We start from the raw sequence: 19,444 nt of genomic DNA on the forward strand, positions 1-19,444 counted from the left end.
ACTCAAATTCATCACTCGGAGCGTCACAGGACTCCGGGTTGTATCAAAGTAAAGTAGAAATACTCAAATTCAGCAGATTACTAACCTTTACTAACATTGTGATGCGGCGGAGTAGATAAACACATGATTTCATCTTGACGTCATGACTTATATTTTTTATTATATATACGTTTTACACCCACTATCATTTTCTTTTACATCGAGGATTCTGGGTCAAATTTGAGCTTTAGATATTCAACTTGTGGAAAAGGATGATAAAGATAAACAAAAGAACACAACCTGATGCAACTCAGGGAATTAAATAGAATAGATGAAAATAATGTAATACAATAATTATTTGCCAAATACATACTGTATGTACGAGGACTTTTTTGTTCTAAAAGTGTAGATGTGACAATAAAACAACATAACCAAGCTACACAATAGAGGTGAATACTGCACCACACCCAGACAGTAAACAGACAGAGGAGGAGGAGGAGGAGAGTTGGGCAACGGTCTTGTCTGTTCATGGATTCATAATAGCTTTGTGTTTGAAAATGAGATATAAACGCTGATTATGTGGGACCCTGAGTCCACATGGACCTGGTCCGCCCGGTCCGGGCCCGAGTGTGTGCAGTGTGTGTGTGTCTGCCTGTCTGTGTGTGTCTGTGTGTGTGTGCGGCGCTGCAGGTTTCGTTGTAACCCCGTGACGTGCCCGCGCAGGTGTGGCTCGTGCGCGTGCCCGCCGCCCCTCCCCCCTCCGTAGCTCCCAAACTACAAACCGAGACTGCGCGCGCCCGACGGCTCGCTCATTGTAACGGACCGAAAGCGGAGCGAGCAGCGGGCGGCACGGCGACTGAGCTCCGGCGAAGAGAACCACACACGACTGCGAGCCACGGAAACTGCAGGTAAACTACTTAGGGACGGCGCGGAGACGCCCGAGTGCGTGTCCGTGGCCCCGGGCTCGGTTTCGAGGGGACGGGGACAGAGTTTGAAGTTGTCTGGAGCTTTGGGAGGCCGCGCTAGGTAGCAGCTAACGGCGGCTAAGCTAGCTTCTCCCGCAGCCGAGCTGGGGCTCAGCCGCTTCCGCACTCGCCGCGCAGAGTGCCGGCGACAAAAAACCTCCGTGTCGTCGGTAAAAGGGCTCTGACCCGCCTCACCCGCTCGGACCGACCTGTTAATGCTCTGTTGGTTGCTGTTAATCGGCTGTGAAAAGTTGTTTAAATGTTTTAAACTAAACCGCGGCGCTCGGCCTCGATGATCCAGAGCCCAAACAATGAGGCTCTTTTCCTGGCTCGTCTGGGCGGACCGGGCGGCGTCCCGGCGGCTCAGCGGGGCTCCGTGTCGCTCGGTGGCTGTTCGTGGAAAATACGAAAGGGGGAAACAAACGCACAATGAAGTGTTTGAGCCATAAATGTGTGTTTTTGGCGGCTGTGCTCGTGTCAGAGTTCGAATTCCGCCCGATTTCTAGTTGAAGTTTAATCGTCTTTAATTCCACGCATTGCTTTGGTCGATCGCAGCCCCTCGGTGGTGTTGATGAGGGTGTGTGTGATGTGTCGGTGCCGCTCGGTGTTTAGTTTGGATCGGGGCCACCCACCCATTCTTCCACTGCGGACACACTAGCCATCTGTTGCCTGTGTGATGACGCCATCTTTCTGGTGACCCACCCAGTGGATGGCGGCTTCAAAAACACACTTTGTCCAAACACTGGCAGCTCTGAGGCAGGACACGCAGCTCTCTGTGTCCACTGGCCACCCGAGGCTCCCAGTCCACAAGGGCTACTAGCCAGATTGATCTGTACGGCTTATGAGTGTGTTTGACACAGTATTTGGTTATTGTGTGTTTAGAATGTGAGCTGGTGTTTCATACAGCAACACACACACACACACACACACACATCACAGGGAGCTGATGTGGCACCAGAATGAAATGAGGTCATTTTTCTGAAGGTCAAGTGACTCTCGGTCCTCTTGTCTGCTGGCCCGACCCGATGTTCTGCAAACCCCGCCGGGCTGCAGTTTGCTCCGTCTGTCACGCTGCTGCTGGAGGTGGAATCCTAACGCCCCACCTGCCAATTTGTTGGGTCCACACTTGTCAAATTCTGTAGCTGTCCCACTCTACCGCCCCACCAGGCACGCTGGCGTCGCCCCCCGGTGATTGGCTGCTTGTGCCGAGGCGTGAAGAGGAGGCAGGGCTGCATTTTCCTTCCAAGCTCTGTTTTCTTTCTCGCACACCTTCAGCAGCTACAGTGGCCTGCAAAGTTCATACACTCTGTCCAACAGGGGGATAAATGTTTAATTTGAGTTTGAGCTTAGAGATGTGTGTGACAGTGTGACCCTGAGAAGGACCTGGATCTGTAACCTGACTGACTGAGCTCCTGTAGTTCCGTGGTGCTCCTGCAGCTTCAGGTGGTCAGATGGGAGCGACCTGCTTCACAAGTCACCGTGTCTGAGAGAGTAAGGCCGTCTTTATTAGACTAGATTTGCCAGAAGCTTTGAAGGGTTAAATGTTGTGTAGAAGAAGCCTCTGAGAGCTCATGAGGAGCATCTGGAGCTGCTGGGTGCCATCAGCACCCTGAGGTGCCACCAGCACACTGAGGCAGACAGGAGGCCGTGTTTATTTGTATTGCTGCTTTTATAAACTGCTAAGCTGAAGCTGTTGACTGAAACATAACACACAAGACTTCACCGATCAATATCCAATTTCATTATAATGCCAATCAATATGTTGTCATCCCAGTGTTGTGCGGTCATGAAGGCAGTTGTTGCTGTGGAGCGTCTGAGCTCACCGGGTCACTCTGTGTCTCCTGATGGAGGGTCTGGATGCTGAAGCTTTAGATGAAGTCGTTGGTTCATTGTTGTGTTGTGCTCGCTCCCCTGAGGCCTCTGGTCTCAGCTGTTAGGTGTCACTGTGTTGTCATGTTGTCTTTATTAGGCCATCAAGGAAGAAACTTAAACCATGAAGTGTGTGTTCATAGTTAAAGGATCTGTGTGTAAGGGCTTCAGCCTGACAGGAGCCATGTGATCCAGTGCTTAATCACAGCCTGGATATATTCACCAGTCAACAGTCAGTCAAGCATCATTGAGCTGCTGCTAATTTTCCACCTTGAAGACTACGTGTGTGTGTGTGTGTGTGTGAGAGAGAGAGACACGGAGACGCTGCAGAGTGAATATTGCACTTTGCTTATCAAATGTGAACTTGATCAGTCACAGAGAGCATCCAGAGCAGCCCTGTAGGTGGGGACGACTCTGCTCTGTGTGTGTTTTAGCGGGCGTGGGCCAGTGCGGGCAGGCCTGGAGTTCCACGTGTCCACAGGCTGAGCAGCAGCAGGAGGAGGAGGAAGAGGAGGAAGAGGATGCTCTGCACACCACGGATCAGGCTGGCTGCTTCACTTCAACGCTACAAATAGAGGAGAACAAATCAAACGTTGTCTTTTGCTCGTAAACGTCCAGGACTCTGCTCTGATGGTGGCCCAGGGTCAACCAGAGCACCAGGAGTCACAGCATGTAGAGGAGGAGGAGGAGGAGGATAGAGCCGTCTGTCTAACCCTTCCTGTCAGCTCCAGGTCCAGTCTTCATCCTGGACTCTTGGCCCTCTCCTGTGTGTGTGTGTGTGTGTGTGCGCTCGGCCCTCTGATGTCGCTGTGCTGCTGTGTTTCATCTCCTCGTCCTCGCCCTCGTCTCTGTCTGACCCCTCAGTGTGTTCACCTGCACTTCAAAGAGATGTTTACTTCGATTGATGTTTTCATTCGTCATGCCGACGCCATGATGGGTTTCAAATCAGCACGGGTGGAAGTGTTCACTCAGTCACAGACCGCCAGCATGTGATTGGAAACTTAACTCTGCCATATTAACGTCCTGATCAGATGACATCACCTCTGCTTATGTGGACTCACAGCTGGAACTCCACTCATTAATGACAGTAACACTGAGATGATGGACAGCCCAGCATGCTGACCTCTAACCTCCCTGTGTGTGTGTCGCTCCAGCCTCTGCTCTGTGGCGTAGCTCTGTGTTAGGGTGTCTCTGGGTCTCCCTCTCTTTGGGCCGTGAGTTAAGTGTGTGTGTGATGTGCGGTTGAGGCGTAATGAGTCGTGAGCTCAGCCTCCAGGTCTCTAATGATGGAGTCCTCCTGCCTGCCTACACACACAGACCCTGACACACTTTAGGTTATATTGGTAATGTTGTTATTGACCTGATGGTGTCTCCAGGCGTCTTCCTCTGCTGGCACCTGAAGGCTCCTTGTTGTGACTGAGTCCTGCTGTGGGGGGCTTCAGGTCTCACGCTGAAACAGGGCACAGTGTATTTAGGCTAACAGCTTCACCCCCAGGCGAAGGGTTTGAACCCCTGACCACACACACACACTCACACACCTCCAGGCTACAGCTGCCCCCATTCTTGTCTTTGTCTCTGCTTCAGGTCATAGAGGGAACCTCTCATCTTTAATGGTCTCGTCTTCCTGTAGCGTTTCTAGGACACCGGCAGCTTTGGGTCTCATCAGAGGAAAGAACAGGGATCAGCAGAAACACTGAACGTCTGCAGTGTTACTGGGCTCAGGCTCAGCTTGTGTTGTGTGGGTGGGGGTTCACTCTCTGTGCCCGCTGGGCCGTGGCAGTTTCATCATGAGGGGATTCTATCCTAACGTGCTGCAGGGGAGAAAACTGCAGCTCGCTTTGCATCAGAACACAAATGAATGTCGCAGCAAAGAGGGAAGTGGACGACGCACACAATTACAGCTGAGAGCTTCTGCTGCAGAACACAAGGGGGGAGGCACAGGGTGGAGAGACAGAGAGAGAGACAGAGACAGAGACTGACTGAGGGAAAGTTTCAGCTTCAGCCTCTAGAAGAAGATTTCAAGAAACTTCAATGTAAAGAGTTGTAGAATAAGATTGATGTATGAAAGCAAAGTCATGTGTGTGTCCAGGAACGTCTGCTGAGCCGATCCAGCTGGAGAGAGAGCTCAGGTTTACAGGCTCAGAGAGGGAACGTGTCAAAGCCAGACTGGGACAGAAATGCAGCTTTTGGAGAGAAACATGTGTAACTGTGGCACAGGTTGAGGGTTCAATACCCCACTGCCTCACTGTGTGTGGGTGTGTGAGAGAGAGTCAGTCAGTCAGTTCTTCCTCTTTCCTCCATTTAGCCATTTTTGGTCACTTCCTGCTGGTGTGCAGAGGGAAGTTGCTCTCTTCCTGTGTGTGTTGTGCGTTTGCCACCATCTGCTGCCTGCAGCGTCACACACCGGTCCGTGTTGTTGGTCTCTGAGGCTTTGGGGTGACGGGGGTCTGATCCCATGACACACTGGCATGTGTTGGTTTGGTGTGTGACTCAGCAGCTATAGATCAGGCTCAGCGACGCCTGGCTGTCTGTAACACGACTCCCATCATGCACTGGGTCATCTGTCTTTATGGAGCAGCAACACATGACACGAGATTGTTGTCGGCCATTTTGTTCCTATGAGTTCCCTGTCAGGCAGGCGGGTGACATCATGGCCTTACACACACACACACCAAGGCGTGTGTGTTTGTCCTGGGCTGAGCTTCACTTCCTCCTTTGTCACGTTCAGATCCTCCCTCTGTGTGTGTGTGTGTGTGTGTGTGTGTGTGTGTGTGTGTGTGTGTGTGTGTGTGTGTGTGTGTGTGTGTGTGTGTGTGTGTGTGTGTGTGTGTGTGTGTGTGTGTGTGTGTGTGTGTGTGTGTGTGTGTAACTTCTGTTCTACAGGGGCAGGAGCCTATATATATATATATGTGTGTGTGATGCGTGGAATGTCCTGGAGCTTTGGCCCCTCTCAGCCCTTAAGCACACCCTGGTGTGTGTGTGGGTGTGTGTGCGCTCTTATCATGCTGCTCCTCCCATTAGGAGCGACTTTATGACAGCAGCGATGTCATAGACTGTCCTGCTTAACGCTGACTTGACTGTAAAGGTCACAGGGTCATGATCTGAGAGCAGCAGATCATCATGGAGGTTCAACATGAAACAAAGCAGCTGGGAATCTTTAAGGGTTTTTAATAAGTAAACAGTGGATTTGTGCCTGGTTGACTTCCTGTCTCGTTGCTCGTCTGTGTCGTTCTTCTCACCTCCGTGTCGTTTTGCAGGGATGGCGGCCATCCGTAAGAAGCTGGTGATCGTGGGCGATGGAGCCTGTGGGAAGACCTGCCTGCTGATCGTCTTCAGTAAGGACCAGTTCCCCGAGGTCTACGTGCCCACCGTGTTCGAGAACTACGTGGCCGACATCGAGGTCGACGGCAAACAGGTTGGTGGTTGATCTGTAACACCGATGAGGTCATTGTTTCTCTGTTTGGCCCCAGAGGAACACGGAGCGTCTGCATCCGGCTTCAGACCTCAGAGCTGCAGCTAGAACGAAGCCTCACAGAGAGACGGCTCCATGGTCTTAGTTTGTTACAACCCCCCAGGATGACCTCATTCTGGCTTAATGGGATTCTGGGACATAGTGTTTTTATTGTCTGGGTGATTTCTGACCCTCTGCGGAGGAGGAAGAGGAGGAGGGCTCAGGCTACTTCCTGTCTCATGTCTCCATACGTCTTGAACTAGTTTCTGTTCCGTATTTAGCCTCAGGCTCTCTGGCAGGCTTCAGTGTGTGGCTGTGCTGTGAGACTGTAAAGATGAAGGTTTCCTCTGACTGCAGCTGATAAGTCAGGCACACACAGGTCAGAGGTCATGCGAGCTCATCTGGCAGGTTGACCTCTGGACCTGTCAACGTGTCGGTACAGCTCAGCTGAGAGAGAGAACATGAAGCTGCACGCTGAAGAGTAACTTCTCTCTCCACCATCTTGTCTTCCTCTTCCCTCCCTCCTTCCTCTTTCTCCCTCCCTCTCCCTCTGTGTGTGTGTGTGTGTGTGTGTCAGGTGGAGTTGGCGCTCTGGGACACGGCCGGTCAGGAGGACTATGACAGGCTGAGACCTCTGTCCTATCCAGACACTGACGTCATCCTCATGTGTTTCTCCATAGACAGCCCCGACAGCTTGGGTGAGTACAAAACACACACACACACACACACACACACTTCTGCAGTCTCCATAAGAAGCTATTTGTGGAACGTGCAGGTTGCATTTTGGTCTTCATCTTAGTGGCATTTATAGAGGACCCCCCCCACACACACACGCACACACACACACACACAGGCGAGCTGTTTGTTATGCAGCAGCATGCCGCTCTGGCGTGCAGCAGCGAGTCGTGCCCTTCATCTCCCTGCTGAGTGAGAGCAGCACTGTGCTGAGGTTCTAAACTGCAGAGGAGACTTCAGCTCATTTAGAATAAAAGGAGCTCAACTCTCTGCCTCTCCTGTGAGCTCTTAGTGATCCTCAGAAGACCCTCACTTTGTGTTTAGGAGCAAGATAACGTTAATATGATCAAACTGCTGCCATGGCAACATCCAGGAGCTGCTCCGCCCACAGCTGGACCACAGCTGGACCACATGTTCCTCTCTCTCATCTCTGCTCTCTGCTCTTTGTGTCACAGAGAACATTCCAGAGAAGTGGACCCCAGAAGTCAAACACTTCTGCCCCAACGTTCCCATCATCCTGGTGGGAAACAAGAAGGACCTCCGCAACGACGAGCACACACGCCGGGAGCTGGCCAAGATGAAGCAGGTAGGAGAGGAGGACGTTTGGCTCCGGCCCTGAGGAGAACCAGGGCTCTGACTCGTCTAACAGACCCGACTCTGATCTGAGATCTCTGTGTGGTTTTGGTCCAACAGGAGCCGGTGAAGACGGACGAGGGCCGGGACATGGCCGGCCGGATCGCGGCGTCCGGCTACATGGAGTGCTCCGCCAAGACCAAGGACGGCGTGCGGGAGGTGTTTGAGCTGGCCACCAGGGCGGCGCTGCAGGCTCGCCGCGGCAAGAAGAGCAATAAATGTGCACTGCTGTAAGGCAGCTCACTAAACTGGACAGTTTTTACCCCCCGGGCTGCTGCACCGGGGGGAGGGGGGGGAGGGAGGGGAGGGGGGTTGCTAAAGGGGGGAGGGGGCGGGGCATGACTCCCGCTGTAACAGGGCCATGTGATGGACTAAATTTACTCTGGGATTTGGGTTTGGGAAGCTTGGATGAGAGGGAGGGGGGGGGGTTGGTTGGTTGGTTGGTTGGTTGGTTGGGTCACAGGTCGGGGGAGATGGAGCCCTGAGCTCCACAGTGAACCAGCCGGCGCTCTGCCTCTGGTTTCCCCTCGAGCCACCGGCCTCACGCTGGTACATTACACTGAGAGGGAACATCTGGATCCTGGGCCTCTGGTTTCAAATCAATTAATAATCTGACTGGGAGAACTGGTGGAGGCGCCTGTGAGTCACAGGAAGTCCCTGTGACCGAGGCCAGCGGACAGCAGGAAGTAGAGTTGTCTTCCTGCCTGGTTGACTTGACAGACGGACAGACGGGGCTAAGCAGAGAGCACAGGCATCGACGACCACTGTAAACATTTCCCCAGGTGTCCATGCCTGGAGACAGGGCTAGGGAGGGAGGGGACAGACGGGGACAGAGGGACAGACGGGGACATAGAGGCTGTAAATACCAAACCAGGGCAAACATTAAGATTAGAAACTGGTTTTGCACATTGGCTGTTTCTGGTGTTGAGCTGACCTTATCTGGGACTCAGCAGTGAGGTCATGAGCTTCAGCTCCACAGCAAGTATTTAATGGAGGCAGAGAGAGGACACTGCTCTGTACCCACATCATTTTAGATCAAATCATTTTGGCGAGATCTGAAAGAGAACGCTTCCCAAAGAGAGAGAGACGGACGTGGCTCCACAGGGACGCTCACATCAGCTCTGTGTCTCTGGGGAGCAGTTCAATAAAGATATCACTCGTCCTCTCTTGACTTCAGTAGTATTTTCTTCATAGGTTTAAGCTTTTTGGAATGTCCGTGCTCGTGTTCATGTTTGAGAGGAGGCGTCCAAACAAACCAAGAACCAAATGAATGCTGTATTATTAACAGAAGGAACCTGAGCTTAGATCCGTCTGGAATAAAGATAAGATGTCCCCGTATCAGTTTAAATGTCCGGCTGCTTTAACTCAGCCTGATTGTACAAAAAGTAGTTATGTTATAAAAGAATTATCCGAACTAAGTGACTGACATGATGAAACTAATTGAAAAGCCTCGTAGAGCTCCATCAGGCTGAGCTCCATCAGGCTTAGCTCCATCAGCCTGAGCTCCATCAGCCTGAGCTCTATCAGCCTGAGCTCCATCAGCCTGAGCTCAGGCCCTCCTACTGCTCTCCTTCCCCTGACTCTAGACCAGGACCAGGGACCAGGAGGGGGGGTCTGGGGGGGGTCCTGTGTTTACATGCACACCGGTCATCTCCTTATTTGGGATGGACACTATTATCTTACCTTTTCTCCGTTGGCATGTACAATAGTCCCAACTGGTCCATGTCTCATCTGGGTGGTCTGGGGCCGGACCACGTCATCCTGTGTGTTTCCAGCTGTGTGCGTGTTCTTGCTAACCGTTGGTACTTCCACCTGCAGAAACGGTTTCCCCTTTACCTCTGCAGTCAGATGTAGTCTGGCTCTTCAGCAGTAAGCCGGCTGATGAGCAGACCTGCATGCCTGCAGAGTGATCAGCTGTGAGGCTGTCAGAGACCTCCTCTCTCTCTCTCTCTCTCGCTGAGACCTTCATCTTCATCCCCTAAGATAATAGCTCCTAACCTTCTGGCAGTGGCCCTGGTCCCCCTGCTCCAGAGGCTCCTTGACCACCTGACAGGGATTGACCAACTTAAATCTGCATGGACGTCACGTTGCCCCTAGAGTTGGCGTTGCTCAGTTTGTAGAGCATCAGTGACTTGTGTGTTTGACTCGCTGCTTTATCGTTACGGTGCTGTTTGTATCTTAGGCTCCAAATCAAATGCATATTGTTTTTCCTTCTGAATGACATCGACTTTACAAACTCGTCATCGTCTGTGACAGAGAGCAGATGTGGCAGCGCCGCTTCCTCCATCAGCATCGGTTGAGGGTCGTGGTGGAATTTGTGGTTTCTTGCGGCGGTGCTGGTTGAGGAGCCACATCCTGACTCTTTGACCCGTCACCGTCACTCTCCACGTTCAGGGACAGAAACCCCATTATGCAAGACACAACTCCCACTCTGATGACGTTATGAATGAGGCAGGCTGAGGTTCTCAACCCGTGACTGACGAATGTGACAAATGTGACATCAGAATGCGTTTCAGCGGTCAGACTGAGCGACCGCACGATCCAGAGATCATCCGGCAGATCACTCTCATGATTGACAAGCAGAGCTCAGCTGTATTTCCAGTTGTCCTTTGAAGTCTTTTTTCATTCCAAAAATGCCAGTGGCTGCTAAAATGTAGAGGGCGGCTGGTCAGAGTTGGGATTCGACCAGACTAGAGCAAAGCGATCCCTAGAGTGGCCGCGGCCTCCAGCCAGATAGAGGCGTCTAACCCTCCTGCTCTCCTTCACGGCCTACAGGGGGGGGGGATCCAGGAACCTGTTCTTATACTTTTGCTTTCCTCTTTTAAAGAAGTCCTAAAATGTTGTATCAGTATTTAAAATGGGAGGTGGAAGACTGGGGGACTGCTTCTGTTCTTCTTTTGTGCTTTAACTGAAAATTTCCTTTGATTTCCAATTGGTTATCACCCGTCATCATAATCTGCCAAATGCTGTAATGAGGCGGTCAGGAGAAAGGCTGGCCTCTGGCTGCCTGTCTAGAGCTTCGCTAGAACCACGAGTGCTGGCTGTTTATCTGTTTGTTTTGTTCTGAACACAGACTGGGCTGAAAAGATGAGAAAAGTAAAGAAGTCTCCTCATGTACAAATCATTTTATTTCTAGTTTTTATTGTATTTTTAAATTGGAATTTTGGTTGCTGAAACATAAATGTAAACAAAGGAACAGGGAGATGGAGATGTATGCAAAGTCTGTAAATATGAATCATGGGTTTGTTCATACTAGACTATACACACACACACGCGCAGGACTGGAAACTGTATTTGTAAACTAGCTTTGGTTTGTGTAATAAATTACTTTCTATAACACCCAGCTCCTTTTCATTGTGGCCTTCAGGGACGGGGGAAGCTTTCTAATCCAATCAATGCACATGAAATATGAATGGAGTGATGCAAGAAGTAGTTTAATGGGTTGTGCACAACGATTCAAGTTCACAGGTTTACAATCCTCCCCATGGGGATCAACACAGATCAGGAAGGAGAAAGGAAAGGAAACAGAAATAAGACTTCTTACACTACTTTTTAGAGGTGTGAGTTTCATATTGTGTGCTTGTAAATAAATCTGCAACCTTTTCAACCATTTTCAACCATTTACGCCTGTCGGGTAGAAGAGAGTGAGTCCAAGTCCAAACTCTTACCGATGGTCATGAGCTCAGGGAAGTGACCAAAGGAAAGGGACTGAGAAGAGTTTCAAAACTGTCTAAACTCCCTCAGAGACTGGGTGAGGAGCTCAGACATCAGGAGGGAGCTCAGCGTAGAACATCTGCTCCTTCAAAGCAGCCACCCGAGGACGTTTGGGCGTCTAATCATGAAGCCTCCTGGACATCGACTCAGGGAGGGAGCTGTCAACACATCCAACTGGGTGGAGATCCTGGAGTCCACCCAGAATACACTGGAACCCATCTGGCCTGAGAACATCTTAGGATCCCCCAGGAAGAACATGAACATGGCCCCAGAGTGACGAACATCTAGGCTGCTTAGCTTAGCATGCTGTCTCTAGGAGGCACGAGTCGTTCAGTATCAGGTTTGTCAGTTCGGAAATATGTCTGTTTGAGTTTGTAAATAGAACTTGATGATGCAAAGAAACCAAACAGTTTCCTCTGGTTTCTTACATTCACCTTGCTCGTTTACCGCAGGTCATTTCTCAGAGGTTGCTGAGGTTCCTGTTACTGTGGCGGTTGTCGTCCTCTTTGAAGAGCAGATGGCTACAAACGCACCATCCTGTAGCTTCAGCCTGCAGATGAAGAGCAGCGTGTGGGAGGATGTGAGGCGGCGCTGGATGTTGTGCTGCAGCGCTGAGCAACAATAACGCACAGCAGCGGTGTGAGACTGCAGAGGCGTTGATGCATGAAAGCAAACCCGTGGACGGGCAGAATAAATGAGACTTTATCTCCATCAAGATCATTCGGGTGCTGCAGCAGCAGCATAAGAGCCAACAGGCACAGCTTAGGCTAAGAAGATTTGGGTGGTACTGTTGTGTGAGATGTTTTTGTGAGTGTACATTTTGTGTAGTTCAGTGTCCGTATTACTCAAGCAGGTTTGGTCGCACATCTGGAGACAAAGGAGCCATTTTCTTTCTTGTAATGAGGGAAAAACAGAGGAATTCTCCTGCCTCTGCCCTTGAGCAAGGCACCAAGGCACTAATGGTGAGGATGACTTACAGGCAGAAGACTAAGTAAGGAGTTCCGCTCTATAAGGTCAACAAAGAATCTTAATGTATTCTTCAGTGTTTTCAGCACAGCAGTGGCTCCATAATAACACAGACAGACACACACAGACAGACCAACACAGACAGACACACAGACACACAGACACACAGACACACTCTGTATGTGGCTGTACAAGGTCCACTATGGAAGAGAGTAAAGTTCTGGAGTTTCTCCAGGGTTTTGGCTTCAAACTGCATAGAAACACAAATAAACCAAACAACACAAATACTTGACTTCTTCACTGCAACAAGCAAATGAGTTAGGACATGTAGACGTCTTCACGTTTGGGCTCGTTCAGACGCTCAGGCTGGATCGTAGCTTCGCCTCTTAAAGCCCAGAGAGCAGAGAAAAGTGAAGAGGAAACGAGAGAATGAAGGGAAGTGAGTCAGAGAGGAAATAAGGAAGGAAGGGAGGAAGGAAGGACGCTTCATCAGTGCCTCCTTAAGGCCAGAAAACACTCTCTCTCTCTCTCTCTCTGACTTTCTCTCTCTCGTCTTGCCGCTGCTGGTCGCAGAGCGGAGTGGCGCGCGGCTCTTCTCGGTCTCTTCTCTTATATACTGTTCTATTTTTAGCTCCTCGCGAGCCCAACTATTTTTAACCAATATGTGTTCATCGCCCGCTCACACTGTCCAATGGGACAAGAACATAAAAAACGCGAACCGTCCAATGAGAGAGAGGAACAGGAGTGAGGGGGCGGGTCTTAACCAGATCCTGATATGAAGGCTCAGAGACAGACATCTCACTCTGACCATTATGCCAAGAACCATAAATTACCCGCAGAATGCGGGTGAATTCGCCTTGATTGCCTCATGAATAATAAATAACAAATCTGGCTCTAAAAGTATTGTTCTTTGTTTTTGCAGAAGAATTTCTCATTTGATTGACGGAGAGAAAAGACAAGCTGCAGAAACTCCCTGTGGTGCAGAGTGAAGTCGGGTTGTTGGAGTGAGTCCTCTGTCAGATAGATGATCTTTGAAGAAGACTCCCCCCCACACCCCCTTCTCTCTCTGACTTTCTTCTCCTTTCTTTGTGCTCTGACTTTGGTTGAACGCTCTGACAGACTCTCGCCGTGATTGTGACTCACGCAGACCTTTTCTGATCTTTCTCCCAGTTGCCTGCCGCCCTGTGCCGCCATGGTCAGACCCTCTATAACAAACCGTCGCCCCTCTCCTCCTCCTCCTCCTCCTCCACATCTTTACGACTCTTCATCAGAATGTGTCGCAGCTTTTAAACGCTTTTCTTCTTTTACATTACAGAACCCCACTCGGCCACCCCTGCCCATCGAGCGCGCCCCCGTCACGCGCGCCCTCGCACTCTGGGTTTCCACCACATCATTTCCGGAGCGCGCCTAGTGGTGACGTCATCCCCCCGCCCTGTAATAAACTGCACCGCACCTGGCATAGAGATTCATTCCAGTTTATATTGGGATAAAATGTGACTCTCAGTCAGAATGAAACAATGTGGCACTCACACGTTTAGATTTATGGTAAATGACGACGGAGGGAAATGATTATGTAAACTAAGCTTATAATAGATCCGCCATGATAATTATAACAACAAAAGACACCTGCTTCATTATAATGCAATATGAATCATTATAGATCTTTACAAAGCTTTATTTTTTATCCCTTGACTTGTGTGATTGATGCTGGATGAGGCCAAAGGTCACGTGACTAAAACATTGGCTGTGATGTTTTGAAGCGTTTGATAACAAGAGAATGGTTTTGTTTGTAGATGCCGGTTTATTTTTGAACACCTACAGACGTATTGTAGATTGTACCAGATAAACCCCAGACCTGACTTTGGACTAATTTTATGATGCACCTTTATTTATAATCGTTTCTTTAGTCAATTATAGAAATATTGTGTTTTAGAAATGTATCCTACTGAGGGATATGGCCTTTAAATGAAGAACATAAACGTTTAAATAAATACATACAGGCACAGTTTCCTTTTACTGTTTTTTTAAAAACATTTGAATGTTATTTTTTAAGTTCAACGTACACCACCGAATTCACCTGATCTGAGGGAGACCTCTAGCGGTAAAGTATTGTCATTACATTACCGGTGGTTTGAGTTTAATACATATGACAGCAAACTCGACTTCTTCTTCTTCTTCCATTCTGGGTAGTCACTTCCTGTATCAAAGAAGTAGTAACTGATAGAGAATATTTCACCAGGTTGCGAACCAAATCAGAACTTCGAGTTGACGCCACTTCCAAGCTCGCCTTGTTTAAATCTCGCGAGATCTGATAGTTGTTCCGAACTAGCTTTGTTCGCGATGAAACGAGCTCTCGCGATGTTTCGTGCTGCGCGAGCGAGGTAATAAGCGAGAGGGAACGTAAGATGGCAGCACCGCCTCAGGCCGCAGCTCAGCCCCGCTCGGTCGCAGCAGGTGAGTCTGTCTCGACTTCTGTCTGTTTGTTTGTGGAACTTTGGCTTTTTTTCGTCCCTTAATGAGCTGCGGAGGCCATTTTGGTGAGCTTATGTTTGTAAAGGAACCGAGTTTTGAAGAATTGGATCAGTTCATATTTGGCTAAAATGGAGGAGAAGCTTAAACAAAATGAGGTTAATAATATCTGTCAACTCGGTGCTGTAGTTTCTGTCAATAAAGTCAAAATACAATGAAGCAGGAGTCAGAAGACCACACTAATGTCTGTCTTCATCTTTAAACAGAGTCTTCCTCCTGTTTCTCTCTGCAGGCAGCCTCAAGTCTCCGGACCAGAACATCAAACACAGGTAAAACATCACAAACACTATCCAGGATTCATGTACAAAGTTTAGTCATAGAGAAATAGGTTCAACTATAAGAAGTATTTGAGTTTAAAGGTCATTTATTGAGTTGAAAGGTCAAACTTTTGCTTTATCTGGCTCCTAGTTTGCTGCTTTTTAATATTTCATGTTACTTATCTTTGATACTTTGTTACCTTTGTCCTGTCAGTTTAGTTTAGATAAAATAACAGTAGAATTAATTGAATTGTTTGTTAGTTGCAGTTACATTTTACTGTTACAACAAAGAATCCAACAAAAATATTGCAGCCAAACCTTATTATCCTTTTTACATGCGTGTGATTGTTGTCATGTGTTGGATTGAGCCCCCCCCCCCCGCACCTTTGAGGAGGAAGAGTTCAAACGGCTAATGACTCTGAGAAAGATGCTGAGCTTTTGAATTCCAGTATCATGGGGCGTTGTGGGTTATACAAAAAACTTGTAGAAGAAGAACTCCATGGAGGAGCTTTAATGACACACACACACACACACTCGCCCCCGCTTGCAGCACACCTGGAGACACCACCTCTGACCTCGGGCTCAAGATGATTAACGCACAAACACTAGGGGAGATATTAAAGCCACGCTTGTTTTCCTGTAAACCCCTGAGTTGATGCTGGTGCAGCCTGACCAAACTCCTTTTTTATATTTTATTACACTGGTCTTACATCACTTTTCTAAATTTCTGACATTAAAGCTTGTATCAGCCTGAAGATGTGACGTAAACCTCACTAATGTGACCAGGATGTGACAGAGAGTCCTCATTAACTGAGCTCAGTCAAGCCACGTGTGTGTTTGTGTGTTGACGTGAGTGTGTGTTGGATCTGAGCCCGCGTGCTAATTGGCTAATTCAGATAGAAATCAGAGGCTTTCTGTTCCAGCTGGTTGGGAAGTCGTAAGTGGCCGTTAACAATGTGGAGAAACGACCGCTCTGTTGACACACGAGCCGCAGTCAGAGCGTCGCTATGCCGGCTGCTCTAGATAACCAGGAGTTTCCCCATTGTTTATTTCCCATGTTTTCATGTTCAGCGATGCTCTATTTTCCTTTTTTTCTATGAACATGAACTCATTCTCCACCACTGAAACTTAACTACAAGAACAACTCAAACCAACTTTGCCTCTCTGGCCCCTTTAAAGCTCCTACATCGTTTCATTTACAAGCTTTTTATGAGAGATTAGTCGTCCAAAGGGATTTAGATTTGGACAAACGTCATCAAATGACATCTGTGGCTAAATCGCTACACAGACAAGCAACCGTCTCACTCTCATCCAATCTGATTAGATCAAAGTTTTCTGAAGATCGTGTCCCACCAGTAGGAGGTGCTGCAGAGACAGATATGTTTCCTGTCAGGATGAAGTGAAGATTACAGCAAACTCTACCCAAAACTTTATAAAAGTTCCCTCAGTGTTCAGTGACCTGCATCTAGCAACAATATCAACAACTGAGAAGAGTCCAAGTTAATGATGTGAAACAGAAGCTCCTTGCTCAAGGGCACGGAGGAAGCGCGGGATCGGGGCGTCGCACGGCGCCATGACGCCATGAAGCCATGAAGCGATCTGCTGGCTCACATTAAAAATATATCCACACTAATTATTAACAGAAAACAACAAATGAATGTTTTACACATCTGAACTCCTTGGAGGGAACAGAACGTTCTTCACTTCATCCTCACGCAGCCTAAATTCATTATTCATCCCAGCCAAGGAATAAATTGTGGCCGCCAGCCTGCGATTGAACCGGAATCCTGGGCCGCCGCGACCCGACGACAACACGGAGATAAAGATGAAGGACGCTCGCTAATGATTGCAATTGGGTTAGGACGGCTGAGAAATAACAAGTTATGTATGTGCAGAGAGAGAGAGGATGGTAATGAGAGGGAGGGGGGACGAGAGAAAAGAGAGAAGGAGAAGAAACGGAGGAGTGAGGGATGAAGATGAAGATGAAAGCTGATTTGCTACTCTTGTTTCCACTTTAGTAGGTTTTCTGCAGCAGTGAATAGGCGTGAGTGCGTGTGTGTGTGTGTGCGTGCGTGTGCATATTTGGGATTTTGCTCCCTCCACCTCACACAGTGCCACAGAGAGAGAGAGAGAGAGAGAGAGTGAAAGCGATCGATAGAGAGTGAGAGAGGAGAGAGAAAGACACTCAGAAAGAGAGAGAGGAAGAGAGAGCCACACTCAGAGAGACTTGGAGATAGAGAGAGAGATCGATAGAGAGACAGAGAAAGACACGCACTCAGAGAGAGAGAGAGAGAGCGAGAGAGGGAGGGAGAGAGAGAGAGAGCAGTCACATGTAGAGAGGAGCGAGAGGAGAGCCGGAGCAGAGGAGAGCTGTCAGGCTGGAAGGAGGCAGCACAGAGACCACTTTGCTTCTTGGAATACAGGAATACTTTACCCTCTGAAGCCCACACACACACGCTCTCACACACAGATGGTCAAGTGTGTGTGTGTGTTACCTTTTTAAGTGAGGAGCGCTGAATCGTTTCCAGGACCTGGACTGTGAAGAAAGTGTGTGTTTGGAGACGGCATCACAGCAGTTTGGACTTAACTCTGGACTAAGTGTGTGTGTGTGCGTGTGTGTGTGCTTTTGGATTCAGCAGTGCACCTGAACGCAGCTCTGAATCTGAGAAACACTCTGCATCTCTGCGTCTTGGGATTGTTTTGATTTTGCCACATTTGGACTCAGCTTCACACTCACAGCGAGTGTGTTTGTGTGTGTGTGTGTGTGTGTATGAGTGAGATGAGGAGGAGGATGTGCTGGCTGGTGACGGCGGTCCTGGTCGCCCACCTGGGGTCCACCTTTACGGGGGCATGGAGAGCGTCTCAGCCCAGACTGCAGTTCACACACTCGGGTAAGAAGACGTCTTGTTTTTCTCGTTTCCTCTCTCACTGTCTCATACATCTGTCGCTTTAGTCTCTCCACACACACACACACACACACACACACACACACAAGCAGGTGAGGTAATTACACACTCTCCTCCCTCCTCCCCCCTCTGGTAAAGCCCACGCATTGTTAGGCGCTACACGGCAGACTAATTATACCTCTGACTTTTTTGTCTACCTGTCTCTGTCGCCGTGTCCCTCATTGTTCCACGCCGCCTCTTTGTCTCTTCCTCTCCTCCTCTCCTCCTCTCTTCCTCTCTCTCTTGACACCATGACCTTTGTTGGGTTTTGGACATGAATCCCTGGTCTTTAGGCCTGTCAGGACCGCCCGCACACCTACACACTGCTGCTGGTGTCAGACGGTGCTCTCCTAAAGGACAGGAGCAGAAACACAAGTAAAGGTAGAGAGAGTCAAAGGTTTGCTGGTTGTAGTTTCTCTGAAGTGGGACTTGCGATGGTTCTCTGGTTGGTTGAAGTTGAAACCAATGTTTTTAAAACCCAACCTCGGAGGCTGTCGCTTTGAGCTCCACATTGTGACGGACAGGTGTCGTCAACGTTTTATAGGCTAGGACAAAAATGGAGTACGGTGGACCCGAGTGGAGTGCCGCCGTCGTTCTGTGGAGCAGTACGGAAGAGGGAAGAACTCAGTAAAGTTCAAAGGTCACATGGACACAAACAGGGACGGAAGGACTGACTGAAGGAACCAAACACCTAAAGGAAACTTCCTCCAACACATCTGAGCTGAAGCTGGGACACAAATCAACACAGAAACCAGCTTCACTTTACTTTTCGGTCTCTCTCTCATTTATTTCTTGAAAAATAAAAAATGCTACATTCTTTGTGATCCAGAGCCAGAAGGAGCAGTAGATCCAGAACTCAGTGGACGAGTCATACGTGTCCTTCTGGGCTTCAGTGGTTGAGTGTAGTTGGATTCTTCACATGCCTGTAAACACACTGAACCGTAGCTTCCGTCCTGCCACAGAAGGTTCTGGATGCTGTCTGAGTCACATCAAGATGCTTCCTCTCCTCTCATTGGTCCGTTCATCGTCCCTCTCCTGCTAAATCAAACGGAAGTTCTCAAGTGCCCAAACGTCCCCTCAGGACTGTGTGTTAGTTTTTAGTTACGACGGTCTGATGGCAGAAGTCCCAGATCCAGAGCGCCGTGAAGCTCTAATTAATTACTGCTCTGGCCGCCGCTCTTCCCTCCACTAGATTTCATCAGAGCGAGGCTTCACTTCTGGACGGTCATTTCAGTGAACAGAGACTTGAGCTGCCCTCCTTCTCCGCCTCGTTGAAGACACGGCGGTGGTGGAATCGATGTGTAAAGGGCGTGGCCTCCCCCGATGGCTTGTTGGTGGAGAAGAGGGGCGGGGCTTGACTCTCTGGAGGAGTCCGGGCCTTGACCTCGTAGGTTAGAACGA

The 19,444-nt window shown here is 49.2% G+C and overlaps 2 protein-coding genes across 3 annotated transcripts in view; both read left to right on the forward strand.

Annotated features, from left to right (window-relative positions):
- Positions 1 to 777: 777 nt before the first annotated feature.
- rhoab (ras homolog gene family, member Ab) lies at positions 778 to 7,917 on the forward strand. The gene is made up of 5 exons (XM_076137389.1): positions 778 to 887; positions 6,071 to 6,228; positions 6,842 to 6,962; positions 7,455 to 7,585; positions 7,693 to 7,917. Exons 2-5 carry the CDS (start codon positions 6,073 to 6,075, stop codon positions 7,864 to 7,866), a joined length of 582 nt encoding a protein of 193 aa, XP_075993504.1. The 5' UTR covers positions 778 to 887; positions 6,071 to 6,072; the 3' UTR covers positions 7,867 to 7,917.
- Positions 7,918 to 17,016: 9,099 nt separating this feature from the next.
- Positions 17,017 to 19,444, forward strand: part of sema3h (sema domain, immunoglobulin domain (Ig), short basic domain, secreted, (semaphorin) 3H) — a 43,665-nt gene continuing 41,237 nt past the window's right edge. The window contains exon 1 of one of the 2 annotated variants that reach the window (XM_076137391.1): positions 17,017 to 17,989. In XM_076137391.1, the coding sequence (XP_075993506.1) occupies positions 17,869 to 17,989 (121 nt within the window). In that variant the 5' untranslated portion in view covers positions 17,017 to 17,868. The remainder of the gene's footprint in view (positions 17,990 to 19,444) is intronic. The other variant, XM_076137390.1, reaches the window with a different exon arrangement.

This window comes from Genypterus blacodes, unplaced genomic scaffold (assembly GCF_046128005.1).
Source record: "Genypterus blacodes isolate CSIRO-AG114 ecotype Tasmania unplaced genomic scaffold, CSIRO-AGI_Gbla_v1 ptg000309l_1, whole genome shotgun sequence".
Classification (NCBI taxonomy): domain Eukaryota; kingdom Metazoa; phylum Chordata; class Actinopteri; order Ophidiiformes; family Ophidiidae; genus Genypterus; species Genypterus blacodes.